This window comes from Mytilus californianus, unplaced genomic scaffold (assembly GCF_021869535.1).
Source record: "Mytilus californianus isolate M0D057914Y unplaced genomic scaffold, xbMytCali1.0.p SCAF_1, whole genome shotgun sequence".
Classification (NCBI taxonomy): domain Eukaryota; kingdom Metazoa; phylum Mollusca; class Bivalvia; order Mytilida; family Mytilidae; genus Mytilus; species Mytilus californianus.
Genome location: NW_026262581.1, coordinates 140,325,230 through 140,349,386, shown reverse-complemented (window position 1 = coordinate 140,349,386; position 24,157 = coordinate 140,325,230). Strand labels below are relative to the sequence as shown.

The window sequence follows — 24,157 nt, the reverse complement described above, 5'->3', positions numbered from 1 at the left end:
GTTCTGTGGGAATTGCAAAATTTTAGCCATGAACTAAACAAATAATTATGCACATTTTTACAAGGAACAAATCCATGTCTGTTAACAAATTCGGATCCCAATAATACTTAATTTAGCATAAATGTAGCAATAGAGGTAACCACATGGGGAAAGTTTACACACTTTTAACATTACATTTGCACCGTAATCCTTGAATAGTTGGAACATTTGTATCCTGTTAAACTATACTGACATTCTCAAAAGGTCTTAAGACAGCACACAACTGCACATTAAAGATTATGTGTAACAGTACTGTCAACGTATATTTGTTCCGCCTAACAGAAGTTCCACTGGAAACTTTGTTATAAACAATGTCATAATATCTGTTCCTGTTGGAACAAATATTCTATACCATTTATTCCGTTAGGAACATTTACTGTAATATTTATTCCAGTGGAAATAATATTCCAGAATATAGTTTCCATTTGGAACTTATATTATGAAGGAACTTCTATTCCGTGACAGTACCACATTCTATACACCTTATCGCTATTCCCGCTTGACCCGAGAATCTGTCCCGCTTGAACTTTTGACGTCATACAACAATCACTTTTCCATTGTGGCATCAGATATTTTCTATTATGACGTCAAAATTTTACGGGAACTTTTGTGATGTCCACTAATGGCGAACAAATAGCGATAAGGTGTATTCTATTCTATTCTATTCTATTCTACCATATAGTGACCGCCTTCAACAAATTGAAGATTATGTCACAGGAGGAAACTTACAACAAGACATAGATTGATATATATACAATCTTTAAAAAATACGAAAAAAAATTAAAAAATGCTTTGTATAATTAAGTATGATGTAATAGTTGAGTTAATATTGATGCTTTGAAATTGAAGATTTGAAAGAGTCTACTGAAGTGCAATTTACAATGTTGTCCGGTAGTTTGTTCCAGTCGGTAATAGTTCTTGGAAAATAGGATTCTTTTCTGTACTGTGTTTTGCAGGATGGAATTTGGAAGCTGTTCGAATTTGAATGTCTTGTTTGTCTTTTTTGTGGGATTAATTTATTATTTTTAGGTATTGCAACCTTTTCGTGTTCAATTTTATAAAGCATTACCAATCTTGAGTCTTTTCTTCTGTCAGAGAGGCTGCGCCATTCAAGATGTTGTAACATGTTACCAACGCTTGAGGTGTTTCTGTATTTGTTGGTAACAAGACGCGCAGCCCTCCTTTGAACTTTTTCAATGCTATCTATGTCTTGTTGTAAGTATGGATCCCAAACAGAGCAAGCATACTCTAGTGATGGTCTTACTAGGGACTTATATGCTTGCTCTTTAATTGATGTTGAGCTTATGTTCATGTTCCTCCTTAGAAAGCCTAGGGTGCTATTAGCTTTCTTGCATATGTTGTTTATGTGCACATCCCATTTAAGGTTTGAACTGATGGTAACCCCCAGATATTTTGCTGTTGTTAGATGTTCTAATGAGTGATTGTGTAATGTGTAGTTAAATGTGATTGGTTTTTTATTTCTGGTGACTGAAATTACATTACACTTATCTGGGCGGAATGCCATTTTCCACATAGTTTCCCACGATGCCAGTTTGTCAAGATCTTTTTGTAATGTGGATGTTTCGGAATTTGATTTTATTGCCAAATACACTATCACATGACTATTGTGTCGTCTGCAAATAAACGTACTGTAGATGTAAGACCAGTTGGAATGTCTTAATCATCCAAAGGGTGTGAAAGACATGTTCTGTTTATGTCGCATTATGTTTTCCTTCAAACTGTCACACCCAGGGGTTGACTGTGGTATGGAATATGGTCATTCTTGAACACCTCCCATTAAAACCCTTGCTTAAGTGGGGAGTTCATTTGACTGTGGGATGAATAAATATGAAGCCATGCACACTGATCAAAATTTTTGGTTGAGGTTAATATTTAAAATTATGCCTGTTGTAGAGAGAGAGTGTCTTTCACACCCTTTGGATGACTAAGAACCCTTGTAACACATCTGTGAGGGGTCTGTAGGTGGCATATTGCAAGGCAAAATTTTCTTCCTTATCAAATATACCAGTTATATCCTCATTTTCCAGGGTAAGTCCAAATTTCCCACCCTACATCCTGATCGAATCAGACTTTGCAGTGCTCATTGCAATTACCTTCCTTGTTGAACTCATTCGGAACAAGCATGAAATGTTTGCCACCAGACATTAAGTAAACAACAATCAATCAATCTTCAAACTGTCCAAATTACCAATGTGTCATCTTGGTATGTACAGAGCCTTTTTTAAGGAAGTATTTTTTTGTTTAAAGCTAGATAGGCATTTGATCTGGGCACTGACAAATTAACCATGATAACACATAGGTCTTGTTTCCATTCATCCAAGGTCTGTTCACTCTCACTTTTAATATTGATACATCCTTTTATTAATGGTATTTGGTTTTACATTTTTATGTCATTCATGTAAATACTCATGATAAAAGATTAATTAATGGAAATTATCAGATTAGTCTCTAGCTGTTTGGCTTCAGTTATCATGTTTATTAATGTAGATTGGTATATGTTTAATTTTCATTGCACTTAGTAGTCTTTATTTTAAGATTTTCCTATGATGTTGCGTTTTAAATTTTAATGACTGTTGTAGAAACTGATCCTCTTCACTGGGAGGAAATGGTGAACTTTATCCAGATATGCCTTAGGTTATCCTCGCAAGCCAAGGTGGTGGTTTCAACAACATTCTTTATTTTAAGCATATTTTTTTTCCATTGTCTGACATATGCCTATCCTTTATTAAAGTAGTTAGTAAATGAGAACTTCTGATAAAGAGAGGATAAAATACTTTAATAGACATGATAGAAGAACTTGTTGAAATGGATAATAAGTTTGAGAGTTAATGATGGTCCACCTTCACAATTTTTGTGTGTGGAGCAAGACCAAAAAATGTTGATGCGTTTTATGTCAAAAGAAAATGATATTTTTAGGATTTTAAGGGGCATTTCAGGTTTCCCCTGACCTGAATTCACCTCTGCAGGTCAAGAAGGAAACTAATTCACATAAAGACAGACATGATGACATAGGGATGCCACTTGAAAGAGAATTGACGTCTCCTGGTGCAGAATTTAGACTTTAGACTTGAAATAGAATTTGGACTTTAGACTTTAAACTTTAGTCTTTGGACTTTAGACTTTGTTCATATAAAACAAAATTTTATTACAGATTTGATATGGAGTGAAAGTATTTTTGCATTCCAGGCAGATATGGGTTCTTTATTTTTTGGTTCTTTACTAATTCTTCTTTTGTGTAAACTTCAATTTCAATTTCAAATGTTTTAGTTGGTCATGTTGGTAGTTATCAAAGGGAATTGGACAACAGGCAAATATAAAAATAAGAAGATGTGGTATGATTGCCAATGAGGCAACTCTCCACAAGAGACCAAATGACACAGAAATTAACAACTAAAGGTCACCGTACGGCCTTCAACAACGAGCAAAGCCCATACCGCATAGTCGGCTATAAAAGGCCCCAAAATGACAAATGTAAAACAATTCAAACGAGAAACCTAACTAAAGCCTAAATATATTCTCTCCAAAAACAAGATGGAACCTATAAACAAGACATCATATGAATCATGTGAATAATAACACAAATAGTTTACAAAGCATTAGTCAATCCGCCTATGATTAATTCAGATTAACTTATAGATATTATAATTATTCAGGACTCAAAATTTTAGCATACCGGTACATACTTTTTTGTAAACAACTTTTGTAAAATTAAAAGCCAATATTTCAGAGAACCATTGAAAGTCTCTTGAATTTACTTTGTTGATAAGAAATTGAATGTAAAAAGTTTTAACATTGGTTTAAAAGTCACTTCCCTTTTAGTAAGATTGATTATCTTAAAATGAATTAAAAAAAAAGAAGTTTGCAGTAGTTTTATATGAAAAAGAGAAACAATGATTGACTCTAATCTATATATAATTACATACAGTGTCATATAATTAATGTTAGTAACTGAACTCTGATTTGAAAAAAAAATCTGGTTCCATTTACTTTCGCTTGAAATAAGGGTTATAATAAGCCACTTCTAGTTTATAAAACGTCAACTCCAGTGACATATGATAGATTGTTTACACTGAATCCAAAAATATTGGTTTCTTTGTACTTTTTTCTGTAATAAGGGAGGTATTTAGCTACTTCTGGTTTACAGAAGGTCACTCCCTGTGTCATAAGACAGCTATCATACTTTACACTGATTCTGAAAATATATGGTTGCTAGGTAGCAATGCAAATACAATTACTTCCAGTTTGCTCAATGTCAAATCCCATATGCATTGACCTTAAACAAGATAATATGCCTTCAAACCTTGTGCAAACGATGTTATCATGTACCAATATAAGGTTATAGCAAAGGTCAATTCTATAATGCTAAATTAACCTTAGACCTGAATCTGTATTCAAGGTCAAGGTCATGGAGCTCAAATAATAAAAACCCAGGTCTTTCACATACATGTATGGTTGAGGAGTAAAACTGATTTTAAATATATAAGTAAAGAAAAGTCCTATAAAATGTAACTAAAACACTTGACTCAAAGGTATTGAAGTCAAGCTATGTCGTAACCAATTATTTGGCAAAAACCATTATTGTTGACCATGTTAACTGTTACGGTTTCTGAAGGATAACGATAACAAGCAAATCAAAATTTAGAAAATGATCTTGAATTTTTTATGCCCCCGCCGTAGCGGAGGGGGCATTAAGTTTTACCCTTGTCCGTCCGTACGTCCCAAAGTTGGTTTCCGTTCTCTAACTTTAGTTTGCCTCAACCAAATGTTATGAAATTATGAAACTTATACACAATGCTTATTACCACAAAATACAGATCAATTTTGAATTTTGATGCAGTCACTTAAACAGTTCTAGAGTTATGCCCGTTTACAAATGGAAAAAATTGCTGAATTTTTGGTTTCTGTTCTCTAACTTTAGTTTGCCTCAACCAAATGTTATGAAACTTATGAACAATGCTAATTACCACAAAACACAGATCAAGTTTGAATTTTGGTGGTGTCACTTTTACCGTTCTAGAGTTATGCCCCTTTACAAATGGAAAAAATTGCTGAATTTTTCGTTTCTGTTCTCTAACTTAAGTTTGCCTCAACTAAATATTATGAAACTTGTAAACAATGCTTATTACCACAAAACTCAGATCAGGTACAAATTTGGGTAGTGTCACTTCTACAGTTCTTGAGTTATGTCCCTTTATAACGTTATATGCAAGCGGGGGCATCATATCTGTCCCATGGACACATTCCCCATTTATTTCTTATGGACCAAGGACTACATATCAAAAGACTAGATCTCAACGACTTATGGTGTATGGGTTAAATCTACATATCATTTATTTCAAATGTGGTATATATATGTGTTATGATAGTCAATTAGACAAGTGTCCACCAGAATCTAAATGAACATGGGTGAACGGACCTGGGGTGATATATATCAAGTCCTACATTATCATGTTTGAATAAAAACATGACCAAATATTAAATATTGATTCACACAAATATCAAGAAAATCACAGATGATGGTTAGAATTGCTTCATCCTTAGTGGTAACAACTCTAGTAACTTGATTTCACATGTCTTCTAATTTGATCCAACCAAGGTATTTACAAATTCTCCAAGAAATAGCAAGACAACCATCGGTGAAATTCCTTGCAATTGATAACTGATTTTATACAGAGTTATTTCCCTTATCCCTTGTCTAAATTGTATTTGTTAAAGCCTTTAAATCATACCAGCATATCAAAGTTTTCTGTATATTTGTAGATCAACCATGTTATTCAGAAGTATTGTATTACAAGGAAGACGTTGGCTTCTGTTGACAGACAGTCCTAGAAGGTACAGACACAGGAAATATGTTAGCCAGCTGTTTCAAAATCTACAGAAAATTCCACCACAAGATTCACAGTTACACTGCAAAAGTCATAAGGTAATAGGATTGTTATATAATTGCACTAAATTGCAGATTGTTGAGTTAAAAGAAACCCTCCATCTGTCTAAAGACTAAAGATAATTGGAATATGCCCCCCCCCCCCCCCCCCCCCCAATAAAAAAAATACAACAAAAAAAAACTAATTAGCCAGTCAGTCAATATTTATAAAGAGGCCTTTTTGCAGATAAAATTCCCTGCTCCATTTTTAACTGGATTTTGAAAGAAAAATCAGTTATTGATTTGGGGATTTACGGTGGTTGGCCAGCTGTCAAACAGTGTCCTTGCATTTACTCATGAACTGTTCAACCAAAGCTTTTCTAATTTCAATATGTTGTTGCTGATGACAAAATGGAGGTCAAGTTTGATATTGACAATTTTTACTTTCACTGTTCAGGAGTTATGGTTCTTGAAAGATTGAAAAATGGTGTTTCCAGTAGTGTCCATGCTTTAAGTCATGAACCGTTCAACCAAAGCTTTTCAAATTTTAATATGTTGTTACTGATGACAAAATGGAGGTCAAGTTTGATATTGACGATTTTCATTTTCACCGTTCAGGAGTTATGGTCCTTGTGATATTGAAAAATGCCAGGACGCAAATAAATGTTAAAAAATCTGGTTCACTGTCATTCTGACAGCTCTTGTCTGCAGACTGACGTAATGTCAACTGTTTCAGTTCTAGTACATCATTGGCTTTCAAGTACTGTAAACCAACTTATTTTCGCGGATACTTTGTAGTCCACTTCACAGCGATTTAATTTCGTGATTTTCAAATATATTTGAAGCAGTTAAATAGATTAGATCCAAGTTTTAAGCAAACGCGACAATTTATATTCGCGTTATTTTTCTTCTTGCGAAACTCGCGAAAAATTAGTTGGTTTATAGTATTTGGCTTTGACAGTTCCTGATGAAGTCTAATCCAGAAAAGCACTTTAGACGCATGCAATTTATAAAGTGTTGTTTTCATTTTTTTTTACGGTAATGAGGTGCAGATGCTATTCATATATTATCCTTCAAAACTCATCTCAATTTATGTTCTGTACTTTACTGGAACAAACAGTAGGATTCTTAGATTAAATATCAAATTAGAAATTTAGTGATGTTAGAACTTGTAATGACAGTATGGCATATAAAAAGCCTGCTATGGAAACCTTAGGGAAAGTATACATTTATATGTTTAAAATCATAAGAGTTTATTTTGTTGTACAAAGATAAAAGACTGACAAACTTATGCAGCGTGTACATGTATAAAGGGAATAGTTCATTAAAAATAGATATTTACAGAAAATTTTTCTTAATAGAACCAAAATTATGGTAGAAAAAAAGGTGTTTTGATTCAACAGGAAAGCAAGAAGTAACACAAGATAATCAAAGAGGGAAGGGACATGAAAAAAGGAAATGATGGACTAACAGCTATCAAATAAAACAATAAAATCTAAATGTTAACAAATAGTATTTAAAGTAATAATAACAGCAGTGCCAAAACATGTGTGCTTTATATCCTACACTCTTCCTATACGACTGGCTGAACTCAATGTGCTTTGAGGGTGTTTCAGAAATTGTTCAAGTCATGAATCTACATGAAATATTTGCCACTGTACATCAAGCAAACAACAATCAATCAATCAATTTATTGTTTTATGACTATTTTAGTTGATGATCTACAATGACATAATACAGAACTGTCATCCTGGAGGTTTCCATTTACTTCCACTTGGTCAACGTGTCCTTGACAAACTTATAAAGGTCATTGATGAAGAACTGGACACTATTGGTGCACAGAAGATTTGTATGCCAACACTTGCTTTAGCCAGCTTATGGAAGAAAACAGGTACTAAATGGAAACAAAGTTTTGTGAAATTGTTCATCAATCACATATAATAAATTTCTGAATTTACAGTTTATTATTTGGTATAAGAATATCTCTTGAAGTATGTCATAAATTTCTATTCCTTCTTAATAAAACCAACCGTTTTAAAAATATATGATTTTAATATACACAATTATTTGTAATTGTAAACCAGAACTATGAAAGTTTGTAAGTTTTAAAAGTAAATTCAGAATTTTCCTGTGCCAATACAGTTAATGAACAAAACTCATTTCTTTTTTAGCTCACCTGGACCAAAGGGCCAGTGTGAGCTGTTGTCATCACTTGGTGTCCCTTTTCTGTTGTAGTCCTTCATTTTCTGTTAACTTTTATAAAAATCTTCTTCTCTGAAACTACTGGGCAAAATAAATTCAAACTTTGCCACAATCAGCCTTAAGTTATGCAAGTCTATAACTTGTAAGGGTTATTGCCAGGATTTTTACTTTTTTTTTTGGCATTTTAAGCTAAAACTTTTATAGCAAAAGATAAACTTCAAATAGCAAAAATGATCAGCAAGACAAGATCTACAAACAAGTCGCATAGCTGAAACTGTTAGTGTACTCCTTATAGGATTTATTGCCCTTCAATGATGACCTATTTTTTCACTTTTGGCAAAAACTATAGTAAAGAGAAACTGTAAACAACAAAAATGATCAGCAAAAAAAATAATTTTAGTCATGAATTATATTCTAGACTACAATTTTGGAGAGTGACCATTGTTAAAGATGAACTTAGACCCAGGTGAGCGACACAGGCTCTTTTATATAAATCAAATAATTTTCATCAAAATATTTTGAGCTCAATTCTACACTATGCTAGTTTCATAAAATTTTCACTAATAATCTCAAAAATATTTGCAGTTTCCTAATGGCTCCTGTCAAATAATTTTTGAAATTTTAATCTTCATGGATTAATGATTTATTGACGTTTGCTAGTGGATGTTAAGGATTTTTAAATTGACAGTTTATGCTGATACATTAGTTGTACGTTAGGTCAACATCATGAATTATGTTTGATTAGGGATTGTGTAACTCAAATTTCCGTTATAACTTTTTCAGACAGATGGGATTCTGCAGGTGCTGAATTGTTCAGATTGAAAGACAGACACAAACAAGATTACTGTTTAGGACCTGTAAGTCCTTTGTCATTCTTTAAACAGATCCAAAATTTATCATGATAATCTTGGCAATGCATTTACTGAAAGTAGGCTCAGAGATTAACACACACGAGATTACTGTTTAGGACCTCTAAGTTTTTTAGTACACAGTTCTTTTGACAGATCCAAACTTTATAATGATAAACTTGGGAGTTTGAATAATTTTGATAGCTTGATTCTTAATTCATATAGATGAAAAAAGTGCTAGTTTTCATATTATTTGGAGTTGTCTTTTTTGTTTTGTTTTAGCTGATGGATTTGAAAACATACTAATTTGAGAAGCTATCTCTAAGATAGCTTTTTTGCTTTTTTGTGGTTAAATGTGTAACATTTTAGGTTCATGATTGATGTTGACCCCACACTTTCATTTTTGTACTGTAAGACTTATAGTTTGGTTGCTGACCTTTACCCCTAATAATCATTTAAGTACATTAATAGATGGTTTTTTTTGTGGATGCATGTATGTGTTGTTGGGTTGCTGACATTCACACCACAGTGTCATTTCAATACTCTTCAAGATGTAATTTTTAGCTCACCTGGTCCAAAGGACCAAATGAGCTATGCTTGTCAACCTTCTTCCTTCGTTAATTACAACAAAAATCTTCTTTACTAAAACTACGGGGCCAATTGGAACCAAACTTGGCCACAGTCATTCTTACTGTATCTAGTTATGTATCAAATAAACCCTCCTGCCACCAACATGGACACCAAGGCTATAAGCATAAAACATACGGGGATAATGCAAGTTTTGTCTCTTATTTTGTAAATAATTATAGATAGAGAAAATCTGACAGGGGTAAAACGTTCATAATAAAAAAATCTATGTACTATCTATTGACAAAACTTATCAGAGGACTCCTTATTGGAGTTATTTCCCTTAAATGACAAATTTGACCATTTACACAGTGGTTGTCATTGTTTGCTGTCTATCACATTTCTTTTTTGTTAAATCATCTTGAACAAAAAACATGCCATTTGTTTTCTTGTTCGAATTGCTCTACACAGCCTGGGCCTTTTATACTTACTTTAAGATCAGGCCTCGACAATAACGCTTGTCCGATTGTCCGGTACCAGAGGAATAAAAGGTCGGACAAGTAAAAGCTAGATCAAGCTTGTCCGACGCGACAAGTAAAATTATTCTGCAGAAAATAAATTTAATCCAACTTTGATGAACAAAGTAATTATAAACAAAAAACAAGAAAAGAAGATAAAAACAAGTATTAATTTGACATGTTTACTTGCAAACCGATAATTTTAAACTGGATCTTTGTCAGGTACTTTTTAATGGGTAAAAGGCATACTATTTTCGGAAACCAGTTTTACTGATCCGAATCAGCGATGCGCTTTGTAGAAAAGGTAACTTTACGAGACAGTTCTTCACCAGCTCGGAAACGATTCGGCTCCTAAGTTTAATAGACAGTTTGGCACCGTAGGAGACATATTTAATAGACATGATTAATAGACAGTTTGGAAACGCAGGAGACATTTCGGGACCAAGACAAATCAGTACCTCGTTTTCCTACCTTATTCTGTTGCTTTATAATAAATACCATACCGGTAATTTTTTTAACAAAAATATTTTTTAAATAAAAAAGAAGAAATTATTTACCATAAAATTCACAAAATCATATTTGATCATATGTAGAAAGAAACAATACTTGCAATACGGTGACCTATAGTTGTTAATTTCTGTGTCATTTGGTCTCTTGCAGAGAGTTGTCTCATTGGCAATCATACATCATTTTCTTTTTTTTATTGATTGCATTTGAATAATCTTTTTTCAACTTAAACAACCAGGATACAAATCCAATGAGTGTACATTGACAGGCCTATCAGACGGTGTCTCTTGTGCAGAGTCTGATGAGACTTTGGCATTGATGAAAACTAGAACCTAAGCCCTGTGACATGACTAGATTCAGTTGTTCTCGACTCATATTTTTGAAAAGTATTTCAAAAGATATAAATCAAATTCTGTTCTGTTGTTTTAATTCATTTTGTTCCTTGGATCAACTTATTAGGCAAAAAAGGTTATTATTAAGATTTTTTTTGGACAAGTTACAATTTCATTCGGACAAGTAAGTTTTGGGTTGTACTTGTCCTACTGGACAAGTTGAAAAAAAAGTTATTGTAGAGGCCTGAAGATATAGCTATTGCTTAAGTTGAAGGCCGTACTGTGACCTATAATTGTTTACAACTATCTTATTTGGTCTCTGGTGGATGATTGTCTTATTGACAATTATACCATATATTCTTATTTTTACATAAAGAGATACTTTCAATGGCAAATATCATGTTGTATTGCTGATGTTGACTTCATTCAGTTATTTAATACTGTGTTATTGGACTTGTGGATTTTGATAATCCCCTTGCTTTCTTCTCTCTCTTTTGGACATCTTTTGTTGCTATGTGTGTCATTAAGTTGTTAATGTTGACCCCGAAGTCATTTCAGTATTCTTCTAGAGATCTTTTGTGGTTTATGTGTTGTTAAATTGCTGACAATTTCCCCGCATTGTCATTTCAGTACGCTTTAAGATCTGTTATTGTGTTTTATGTGTTGTTGATGTTGACCCCACAGTCATTTCAGTTCTCCTTTAGATATATTTTGTGGTTAATGTAATGTTGGATTGCTGATAATTTCCCTACATTGTCATTTCAGTATGCTTTAAGATGTCTTATTGTGTTTTATTTGTTGAAGGTGTTGACCTCACAGTCATTTCAGTACTGTCCAAGACGTTTTTTACTTTTGGTTTAATGTTTTTGTTGGTACAGTTGACCCTCGTTATCTTGAACTCGGTTGACTTGACATTTCGGATAAGTTGAAGTTTTCCAGTGGTCCCGAATTTTGTTCAGTATAAATATATGCATTCCGAATCCTGATGAGTTGAAATTAGATGAGTCTAAATTTCGGTTGACTCGAACCAAATTTACAGTCCCAAGGTCAACAAAAGCATTCTTATTGCATTATTCATCTCGAACTATAAATAAACATCTCTCAAAACATGACCTCAGGGATTTAAATGGATTGAAGAGTTCATTTGACAATATATGTGTAATTTAATTTCCAGTCACATGTATTGATTTATGACATTCTTTTCCCATTAGTGTTTACCTATAATTATCTTAAATAATTAATGAATGCATTGTTATAGTTTATGAAAAATGATTTAAAATTTAAAAAAAACAATTAACCATAATCATACTTTAATGAGCTTGATTGTGCATAAAGTAGGGATTAAGACTTTAATAGTGATCAACTCGAAACTACTCAATCAGCGTCTTTAATCTTTTTGTATTTTGTCTTGCAGAAAAAGAATGAAATAAAAGAAAATGAAAAGAACATCTCTTGTATACGAGAATAAACAATTTTGTCAACTTCAAATAGGCCAAGATTGATTTGAAATTACTCTCTTTGCGAAAAACCACATGAAAAAATTGTAACTATACAAAGAAATAGATAAAAGACGAAAAATCGTTAAATTTTATTATTATAATAAATTACCATTACATCCCAATACATCAATCTCAGACCAGAATATCGATCCCCTACCAATATTCATCAGTATTTATTTTAGCTTTACCAAGCTAAAGCCCCCATCACACTAGACCAAGACCATGAAGATCCCACTACGATCTATAAAAAAGCCCCCATCACACTAGACCAAGACCATGAAGATCCCACTACGATCTATAAAAAAGAAGATCTTGGTGAGATCGTGGTATGGTCGGCTTGAATATTCAATATTTCATAGTTTTCACGTTCATACCACCACCTTGCTATGATCCTGATAAGATCCTGCTACGATTTCGCTATGACAGTAACACAGTTACGATCATATCATGCTCTTGCTACTTCTAATAAGACCTTACCAAGACTTACACGATCTCTGTACGCTCTACCAAGACCTTTCCAATCGCATTACGATCTCAATACGAGTCTACTACGATCGAACCAAGACTCCACTACGTTGTCACTACGCTCTTCGTCCCTATAAACATCTTGACTATCCCATTGTACACACCGGTTTCCTTGAAAAAACATGCTACTTAAGGTATCAAAAACACTTAAGCCCCCATCACACTAGACTAAGACCAGGAAGATCCCACTACGATCTATAAACAAATAAGATAAGATCATGGTATGGTCGGCTTGAATATTCAATATTTCATAGTTTTCACGTTCATACCATGACTTTGTTATGATCCTGATAAAATCCTGCTACGATTCTGCTACGACAGTAACACGTTCTATTTGCGATCTTGTCACCCTCTTGTTACGTCTAATAAGACCTTACCACGACTTGCACAATCTCTGTACGCGTCTACCAAGACCTTTCCGATGGCATTACGATCTCAATACAAGCCTACTACGATCGAACCACAACTCCATTACGTTTCCACTACGTTGTCACTACGCTCTTCGTCCCTATAAATATCTTGACTTTCCCCTTGTACACACCTGTTTCCTTGAGAAAACATGCCGCCAAAGGTATCAAAACACTTAGAGGTCGTGGTGCTAAAAGTTTAGGTATCAACAGAATGAGGTTGTGCAGTTATCATGGCTAGAACGTAGTAGTATCGTAGTGAGGTTGTACTGTGTACTGAGGACGACAAGCGCCTAGTAGCAGCGTATTATTGTCTTCCTCGTCGTAGTATAAATCATATCAATATCTTAGTAGAGGCGTAATAAAGACGTAGTGAAATTAGGATAGTCGCAGTGAAATCGTAGTAAGGTAGCAGCAAAATATTTTCCAGTGGCATCCCCGATTGCACCACGTTTCTGATACGATGCTTCTACGCCCATCCCGATCTTACTACGTTCTTACAACGACCTTCCTACGCTTCTACTATGACTAGTTTTGGCCATGGATGCGCAACGAATGTTTTGAGCATGTTCAAAGTTGGTCGTGGACCTCCACGATCATGAAGTCTTGGCACATTCTTACTAAGAACTTACCACGACCATCGCGATCTTACTGCAACTTCCAAAATTTTTCACAATTTCTGAGGTTGTAGCGTGATCGTGGTCCTAGTGTGATGGGGGTATTAGAGGTCGTGGTGCTAAAAGTAGAGGTATCAACAGAATGAGGACGTGCAATTATTGTGCTTAGAACGTAGTAGAATCATATTGAGTTCATACTGAGGACAACAAGCGCGTAGTAGCAGTGTATTATTGTCTTCCTCATCGTAGTATAAAATCGTATCAATATTGTAGTAGAAGTGTAATAAAGACGTAGTGAAATCAGGATAGTTGCAGTGAAATCATAGTTAGGTCTCAGCGAAATATCTTCCATTGGCTTCCCCGATTGCACAACTTTTCCAATACGATGCTATTACGCCCATCCCGATCTTACTACGTCCTTACTACGACCTTCCTATGCTTCTGCTACGACTAGTTTTGGCCACGAATGTTTTGAGCATGTTCAAAGTTGGTCATGGACCTACAAGATCATGAAGACTTGGCATTTCCTTACTACAACCTTACCACGACTACCAGGATCTTACTACGACTTCCAAAATTTTTCATAATTTCTGAGGTCTAAGTGGGATCGTGGTCCTAGTGTGATGGAGGTATTAGCAAGAGTTGTTTCCCTTGGTCCGTCAAACTTAATGTATTTGTTTGACTCGAACTACTGGTAACCCGAAATATTTCTCTGGTCCAGCTGACTTCGAGATAACGAGAGTTAACTGTATGTTGATTTTGACACAAAACAATCATTTCATTACTGTGTTATTTAACTTATGAATTTTGGTTAGACCCCTTGATATCTCTTTTTTAAGATACTTTTTGTGGTTTTATGTGTTGTTGAAGTCCCTATGTTTACCATTTAAACTAACAAACTCAAGGAATGAAATAAAACTATTTATTAATAATCATAAGAAAAAAATGGATTTAATATGAATACATAAGTTTTAAAATGATATTGGGGACAAAAAAATGTTTCAAAAAAAAGCCTGAAATACTGAACTCCAAAATGAAAGGGGAAATAACTGTTGTGATTTGTACTTTAGACTGAAATTAGTATATTGTATTTAAATCTAGAAAAGGGAATTACATGAATAACAAATTCTTTGCAATGAATTATTCTGTAAAAAATTGTGAAAACAAATTCAAAGTATTTGGATAAGTTATCCAAACTGTAATTCAGGAAACAAGAAAATTGGAAAGTAAGAACCTTTATAAAATAGTTTAAGAGTAGAAAAAATGGAAAGTGTATGTAGGACTATTAGGAATATTTAATACTGACATGTTGACAATTTGAAATATTTGGATGAGGTTAAGTTGTGGAAATAGAAATAAATATATATGCATCATCTTTTAAATAAAAAATTTTTTGCAACTTGTAAGTTAATGAGAAATAGATACATGTATTATATTATAATTGGATGTCTACACAAAGATCAACACTCATTCATACAAAGGTGTCAGATTGTTATAAATAAAAGATTACAGTGCAAAATATATATATGTAATATATGTTTAAAAATGTAAATACACATCCAAGGAAAAGCACAACAAAATTTAGATGATAAATACAGAAATAAACAAGTTTTTCTGATAATAAATATTCTTTATCAGTATCAGTTGCCTGAAGTAAAATGGCAACTAATTCATCATCACAAATCCACACAGAAAATTATACAAACATCACATTGTTTGTTAAAACAATAGACTTGTGGGTTGTGTAATCTTAAGAAAGAAACAAAGAAAGGAGGAATATGATTAGAGACAGTGTCTGGTACCTGAAATTGCAAAAAAACAGCAAAACTCTCTTAACCTTTTAAAATAATGTTATTTCATATAAATTATATACATAAATGAATAGGATGATATAATCTAGACACTTTGGTGTTACTATGATGTCATAAATATGTTGAAATGACCATTTAATCTATTTTTGATGATATAAGATATGAACTAAGACCTTACAAAAAATTATCTTTTACCTGCATTATCATGATTGTATAGTAAAACATCTTTTTCTTTTGGTAAGGTCTTGGCTCATATCAAAATTTTAATTACAAGATCTCTAAATGAAACTGAATTTTGGCATTTTATTTTTTGCAATATTTACATTAAATACAAAAAGATTAAAACCAAACTACATATAAATAGAATAAAACTAAACATATGATTTGAAATGTGACAGACTTATGTACAACTGAAGGATGTTTTTTTTGAAGATTTATACCTTACTGTTTGATGTGAAAATTCAAGGGGCAAAACACTAATTTCATACCTTCTCCTTTAGTATCAAGACTATCTAACAACCTGAAAGAAAATTCAGTATTTACAGTCATTGGAATAAATGTACAAAAATGTGGAACAAAAATACAAAACATTAAAGTTTCTTACCACAAAAAAAAAAACTCGAAATATATATTCACTCCTCCCATTAAAAATTCCTCCAAATAATCCCCATTGAATAGTATGATTTATTGTCACTGTCCCAGTCCTAAATATAACATACAATGTCCACCAGTGTGACAGCAAATTCAGTTCCAGTTAAATAGGGACAAACAGACATGAAAAATATTATATTAGTACTGTTGCGCCAATCTTTAGACTTTTTATATGATACATAAGAAAAATTTAAAGTATTCACCTAAATTTCATGAAAGTTCTTTATCACACAAAATAATACAGTTTATATAACAAAATTAAATCATACAAAATATGTAACCATTCAATTCATAACCATGCATCACAAAACACAGATTCGTCCTGAATATGCATGAAATATTTGCCACTGGACGTTAAGCAACCAACAATCAATCAATCAAAACACAGATCAATGCAAAAATCAATGCACAAAGCACAATTCATCAATAATATCACACAAAACACAATTCAATACGTTACATCACACAATACACAATGCAATACATAACATCACACAAAACACAATGCAATATATAACATCACACAAAACACAATTCAATATGTTACATCACACAGAACAAAATTCAATACATAACAGTTCATCACATAAAGCACAATTCAATATATAGCAGTGCACAATCACTACAAAACATCAACAAAAGCACTTTTCCATGCATAACTTCACACAAAGCACACTTCAAAACCTGTTAGTACATCACATAAATCACTATTCAATACATATAGCAGTACACAGAACAGAACTCACTACATATCATCATACAAATCACAATTCACTACATAACATCACATTAGGAACAATTCAATACATAACATCATACAAAGCACAATTCAATACACATAACATCATACAAAGCACAATTCAATACACATAACATCACATTAGGAACAATTCACTACATAATATCACTCAAAGCATAATTCAATACATTACATCACACAAAGCATAATTCACTTCATAACATCCCTAAAAGCACAATTCAATACATAACACCACACAAATCACAATGACCTATTTCCCCATTCCCTTACTAGGCACTCTAATGATTTAGTAAATGCTTGGATGAGAACAATGATATAATGTTTGATGTTTTATATGAACAGTTTTTTAGTTGTTAAATGATGCATTTAGTTGACGTTTAATCTTGTTTGGGTTACATGATGATATGACTTGTTTTCTTTCCATAATCAATGTGTAATTCATATTTGTTAGATACATATATATGATAAGGTACCCTTCTAAGTAAGATTTATGGTCCATTTAGAAAACAATACCTTTGTGCTTAAAAGAAGATATCATGGCACAACATTTTTGTGTAAATTGATATCTTTATTAATAGCTGGTTTCTTAGATGTCTCTGTACATTTTTAATTAAGTAAACATGCCAGATTATTTGTTCATTACGAAGAAAATCACTGTAGGAACAGAAATTGAAAGTTCATAAGTTCTCATAGCTAGAATCATCCATTTGAAAATATATTTTATTTAATTTTCTGGCCAATTAGAAAAGTCATATTTAAGTTTAAACTTTATTTGTGAAAAAAAATTGGCATATTCTAAAAATAATTTCCAATTTTTCGTTTTTATGTTCAAAATCAGAGGTAATTTTTAACTTATATTTATTGTACTCAGGAAATTTTGGTCTTTGACTGAACTTAATTTACTGCTACTTTATGTTTATATTAGCTAAATTAGTTATAATTTATATATAACTGGTTGCAGGTTCAATGAAAAGTTATATCATTTGAATCCCCAGTGTATATTTTATTCCGATGATAAATGGAATTTTGTCAAGAATGTGCTTTTGTAATCCCAAATAAAACCTGAAGGGTCATTGTATTTAAAACACATTTTATCAAATGGCATCAGACCATCCTCTTCACAAATCAGTACTTTACTATCCTGCCCATCTTTTGATATTGCTATTATTCTAAGAGGTTTATTGTCTTTTACAATAATGTTACCGTACATATCTTTATAAACGCCCACTGGTGATGATAAATCCTGTGTATATTGCCAAATCTGTTTACCTGATTTATCAACACAGTATACTGCTTTACCATCACAAAAGATAACTCTGTCATTACAGTAAACGAAGTCATTAATGTTTAAAACTTTTAGTATTGACATCAGTGTATTGCCTTCCAAGTCTATGATACGGATTTCATCATCATCAGCAATACGATCATCAACATCTGAACTCAAACCTACAGCCAGAGAATCATTGGAGAATGATACACCATAGCATTGTTTGTCTAATTTGATAAATTTGGTAACTGTTTCATTCTCCATATTGAAGAAAGTAATTTTTTGCTCATTAGAACAAGATATAGCAATAGTGTTCTGATTGATCTGTGTAACACTGTAGGTAGATTCAGGTAAAGGTAACTTTTTCTGTAGTTTGCCATCAGATGTAAGTAGGTAACTTCTACACCATTGATCATGTACTATAACTCCTCCATCCATTAGACAAGTCATGCCACTGATGATCTTCTCTATGTTGATCTTGTTCTTTGTTTCAATATTTATTGTCATGTTGTTTATGTTAGATTGTTGTCGTGATTGTACTTGTGCTTTCCTCCTCACACTTGTTTCTCTATTCAAGTCTATATCTGTTTTTACACTTGTTACTTCTCCCAGGGATTCTAATAATTCTAACTTGCTAAGTATCTTTTCTATTTCATCATTTTGCTTCATTTTGATGTCAAATTCTTTAGTCCTGCCATCATTTTCCAGATCTTCCACATATTGTTGATACTGATGTACTTGTTGTTCAATCTGATGCACTCCTAGAAATGATTGGAGTTTTGAAGTTTGTGATATGACTGTATGTAAGTGGTCTTGCATTTTATTTAAGTTTTTCTGTGTTCTTTCAATTTCGGTGATTAAATCTGTTGCTTTGGATTTTTCTTGATTTAAAATGGTTTCTGCCTCATTGCATAACTTCTTTTCTAGTTGGGTTAAATGTTTATTTACGTCCTTGCGAATTTTAACAATGAAATCTTGTATGCTTTCATATTCTCGTTCACCTCTACTTATGTTTTTAGATTTGTTAGCAACCATTTTTTCCAGAATATGTTTGATGGAGTTAATTTGTTTTTCTAATGATTGTGTGGATTGGTCAATTTTGGTTTTCTCCACCACACTAGCTAAACTTTTTATTCCCATACATTTTGAATGATTAGTGGAAATACATTCATCACAGCAAGGCATTAAATGACTGGGACAATACAAGTTGAGCTGTTGACCATGTTTGTCACATTCTGTTTTGATAGCTCGAATGGATGGTTTATAATTTTTGATATCAATAGTTTTATGATCACGTGATGATTTAGATCTTTTGTGATGAACAGAACAAGTTGAACATAATCCTTCTTCACAGCTGTAACACCAGAACTCAGCTTTAGTCTTTACTTTTCCTTCTTGACAAGGTCCACATGGTACAGGTTTACTGGATGCCATTATCTAAACATATACAATAAGTAAGTTATTAAACTTGTTTGACAAGGTCCACATAGTACCCTTACACTGGATGCCATTACCTAAACATATAAAATAATTAAGTTATTTAACCTACTTGACAAGGTCTTAATGAGTGGTGATTAATAAAGAGAGAAATTGGTCATTATTAAGCTCAACAGAAAACAAACAACACTTAAAAACAATATTGAAGACATCTACAGATAAAACTGTACTGTCTTCAATAATGGAAAAGCATATATATTTCAATATATATTTCAAGCCAATACTTTAAACCGTGAAATTTTTACATCGTCTTTATTTCGTGATCCGCAGCATATTCTTAATTAGTGCCGTTTTTAATTTGAATTTGAGTGATGGGGGTCCCTTACAAATTTTTAAAGTAAAATCAAACTTCTACATCCATGTTTGATTGCAAAAACACAAAACTGGTTAACAGAGAAGAATTGTCTAAATTAATTAGGCTAGCAAGATTAAGGCTCTTTTGATCATGCTAATCTGTGTAGCAGATATAATATGGTAATCATTTCAAAAGGGATTAAAAAATTGTGTCATAAACCTTACTGTCATGATTGTTGCTTGCATAGCAATATCAAAAATTTCGGCTTGCTCAATATGACTTTCATTAGAATTCAACTGTAATGAGTTAACAGTTTGATACTAGCCTTCATCTAGAAATAAAGTTTATAACATCCTTTTTACAAATTGCCACTGTTCATAAACCGATTGGTATAGATTCATGTATGGTCCTCATCCTTTGAATCTTTGAAATTTTGGCAGATGTTTTATTTTTCGCATTTTTCACTTCTTACCAAGAAAATAGCGAAAAATAGAACTGCAAAACTGAGAAGCAATTAAAATTGCTCTGTAAAAAACCAAGGAAGAGGATACTCTTAGGTATATAAGTATTGTGTCAATTATGGAAAGTTGTTAGTAAATCAATTCATACAAACTTAAGTTATGGTACAACATTTAAAAAATAACTTTAATCTGACAATTAAAGTCTCGTAATTCTGAAACAGAAAAAAAAAATCAATTAGAGCTTTGTTTTATCAATCACAACAATTGTGTAAAGTTATAAGGAAATCAACCCAGGCATGATTTTCAGTTCACAAAATTGTGTCTATGTTGTGAAGAAATACATATATTGAACATAGTGTATGATTTATCTGCACAATCTAGCATTATGAACAAAGGGAGTTAACTCAATTCAAATATTGACCAAATGAGTGTGGTTTTATATTTTTACTGAATACAATGCATTTTTTTTAATTCTAAGTTCAAAGTGCACAATTGGAATTGTCTGCACTTGCATGAAATATTTGTCAGTGGATGTTCAAACAATCAATCAATGACAATTAAAGTATTCTTGTCTCATGAGCATTTTAATTGCTTTGTAGTGTTAACAGGAAAACTTCAGCACACAATACAAATAAACATTTATAGTTTTTTATAGTCAAATTGCAGTATATATAGTAGTTTATTTTCTAACCATTTACCTGTTGATGTTATTGTGACAAAAGTTAAATTAGGTGTGTGTATGGCAACTAAAATGTCCTCCACTGTTTCTTCAAAAGTAGACCAACCAGGAAGTTAATTAGGACATGTTTATACCTGATTCAGGTATTCGATAAATATTTAAATGACAAAAATATACCGGACCCAGATAATCTGTAAAATACCTATCTGGTCTTTGTTAGTGAGGTTTAATTTATTGTTTGAGTACATCTGTAATTATTTCATGTTATAAACCCCTATATATATTATATTTCTTTTGCAAGATGATAATTTTCTTTTCCCCTCTTTTTTGTAAAGTTTTAAAATATTTGATGTTGTATTATGATGTGATGTTGATGTAGACATTATCATTATCAATCTGTAGGAAAAATATTTCCATGCAAAAACATTTGTTTCTATTTATTATTTCAAAATAACAGTTCAACTATTCTTGCTAATAAAAGAACTAAATTATCAACATGTCTTGGATGAAGTGGAATACCAGCTCTGATGAACTATTTGTACAGGAAATATGTCCCTTTAAAATGTATCTCATAGAAAATTGCATTGTATGCACTATTACATAAGCCTACATTTCTTATTGAATTTTTATGAAATTTATATCTTGGAGTTATGCCCCCATGAACAAGAAATAGTATGGAAAATTGCATTGTAGGTTATCTCACACCCAAAATAAGTATACATCGATTGGGCATAATGCTGTTGGACATATAATATGTGCAATGATAAGGTACATTTAAATGCTGTTCATATACCAATTAACAAGAAAGGGACTGGCTCAAAGGATGAAATTGGCAGCCTACACTGAATTAGATATGATACATCTTTTCATCTAAGTACCCGGTAACAATATGCATGTATGTGGCATTCAAGAAAATATATAAATTGGAATTTTTTTTTTAATTATCAGAAGTGCATACAAAATGTGAAGATATTTTTGTCATCAAAAGTACTTATACTAATACAAGAACAACTTTAACAATCTAAACTATATATCTTCCAGTTTGAGCTAAAAGGATATTTTTAGTATTATAAAAATATTTATTTTATTTTTTAGATTAATGAAGATTTAAATAAAATATATAATTTTTATTTTTAGACACATGAAGAATTGGTGACCGATTTGATATCAAAGATGGGGAATAATTTATCGTACAAAAAATTACCAGTCAGATTATATCAGGTAATCTATTGTAGTATTATTACTTTATTGTTTGTTTGTTTTGGTTTTCATAATGCACTGAATTTATCTCCTGGAAAAACATTATATCAATGACAATGAGATATGTGGACCAGGTAAATGGGGGTGATTATATGTACTTGCGGTATACTGATACTTGGCTCATATATACTTGAATTGTTTTACATTTGTCATTTAGGGCCTTTTATAGCTGACTATGTGGTATGGGCTTTGTTCATTGTTGAAGGCCATACAATGACCTATAGTTGTAAATTTCTTTGTCATTTCAGTCTCCTGTGGGGAGTTGTCTTATTGGCAATATAATCATACCACATTATCTTTTTTATATCATATGGCTTTTCTGGACAAAAGGGTTTTACCATAAACAGTATATTATATGATAATAGCCTTTGGATGAAAATTTAAGACCCTTAATGATTTTGGGGTCATTATGTAGTCTACAGGTGATGTTGCTTGATAGTCTGTTGTTTGTCTTAGGTTAAAACTGAAATTCGAAATCTCCTCTGAAACCACCAAACTTTGTATGAATGATCCATGGTATGTCAAGTTTATAAAGTGTATTCAAGGTTTTTAATTTGTCTGACCTCCCCTGCTAAAAGTAGAACATAGTTATAAAAATGCAGTTTTATCTTAAATCTCAAAATCAGAGCAGAAAGAGCAAAACTGACAAGACTAATTATAAGCAGGTCAAGATCTATCTAACTTGAAATTTTCTGACATATCAGACAATTCATTTTTGAAATTCTTTACCCTGAAATGTCAATTTTTAGCAAATTTCACATTTGATGCATTTTACCTTGAAACTATGGTAGATAAGAGAGACACTGTATACAGCAAATGGACAAACATGACAAAATTTACAGATATATACCAACCTCTGATATAGCAATTTTTAGCAATTTCTCGAGAAGAGTTATCACACTTTTACCTTTTTAGCTCACCTGGCCCAAAGGGCCAAGTGAGCTTTTCTCATCACTTGGCGTCCGGCGGTATCCGGCGGCTTCGTCGTCATTAACTTTTTACATTTTGAACCTCTTCTAGAGAACCACTGAATTGTATGAAACCAAACATGGCATGAATGTTCCTTATGAGGTGCTGACCAAGTGTTGTTACTTTGTAGCCGATCCACCATCCAAGTAGCCTCCAGCGGGGGACTTAGTTTAACATAGGACCCTATGGGAAATACATACAAATGTCTTCTTTTAGAGAACCATTGAATGGAATGAAACAAAACATGCCATGAATGTTCCTTATGAGGTGCTGACCAAGTGTTGTTACTTTGCAGTCAGTCTATCATTTAAGATGGCCGCCAGCAGGGGACTTAGTTTAACATAGGACCCTACGGGAAATACATACAAATGTCTTTTTTTAGAGAACCACTGAATGGAATGAAACAAAACATGGCATGAATGTTCCTTATGAGGTAATGACCAAGTGTTGTTACTTTGCAGTCGGTCCATCAGCCAAGATGGCCAACAGCGGGGGACTTAGTTTAACATAGGACCCTATGGGAAATACATACAAATGTCTTCTTTTAGAGAACCAGTGAATG

At 32.6% G+C, this 24,157-nt stretch overlaps 2 protein-coding genes across 8 annotated transcripts in view; one reads left to right on the top strand and one right to left on the bottom strand.

Annotated features, from left to right (window-relative positions):
* The first annotated feature begins 111 nt into the window (after positions 1 to 111).
* The window catches only part of LOC127737255 (probable proline--tRNA ligase, mitochondrial), an 80,276-nt gene continuing 56,230 nt past the window's right edge, over positions 112 to 24,157 (top strand). For 3 of the 6 annotated variants that reach the window (XR_007999334.1, XM_052247841.1, XM_052247826.1), the window contains exons 1-5: positions 147 to 197; positions 5,821 to 5,983; positions 7,637 to 7,814; positions 8,909 to 8,982; positions 22,504 to 22,587. Coding sequence is in view for 5 of the 6 variants with exons in the window: in XM_052247841.1 (XP_052103801.1) it covers positions 5,828 to 5,983; positions 7,637 to 7,814; positions 8,909 to 8,982; positions 22,504 to 22,587 (492 nt within the window). In the remaining variant the exon portion in view is untranslated. Of the gene's footprint in view, positions 244 to 5,820; positions 5,984 to 7,636; positions 7,815 to 8,908; positions 8,983 to 22,503; positions 22,588 to 24,157 lie in introns of all 6 variants that reach the window. The other 3 variants (XM_052247822.1, XM_052247814.1, XM_052247805.1) reach the window with 3 other exon arrangements.
* Positions 14,854 to 24,157, bottom strand: part of LOC127737230 (nuclease SbcCD subunit C-like) — a 36,951-nt gene continuing 27,647 nt past the window's right edge. Inside the window, exons 1-2 of one of the 2 annotated variants that reach the window (XM_052247777.1) lie at positions 21,386 to 21,483; positions 14,854 to 19,871 (exon numbers count right to left, since the gene is read on the bottom strand). In XM_052247777.1, coding sequence (XP_052103737.1) covers positions 18,171 to 19,868 — 1,698 coding nt within the window. In that variant the 5' untranslated portion in view covers positions 19,869 to 19,871; positions 21,386 to 21,483 and the 3' untranslated portion in view covers positions 14,854 to 18,170. Of the gene's footprint in view, positions 19,872 to 21,385; positions 21,484 to 24,157 lie in introns of those variants that run through there. The other variant, XM_052247784.1, reaches the window with a different exon arrangement.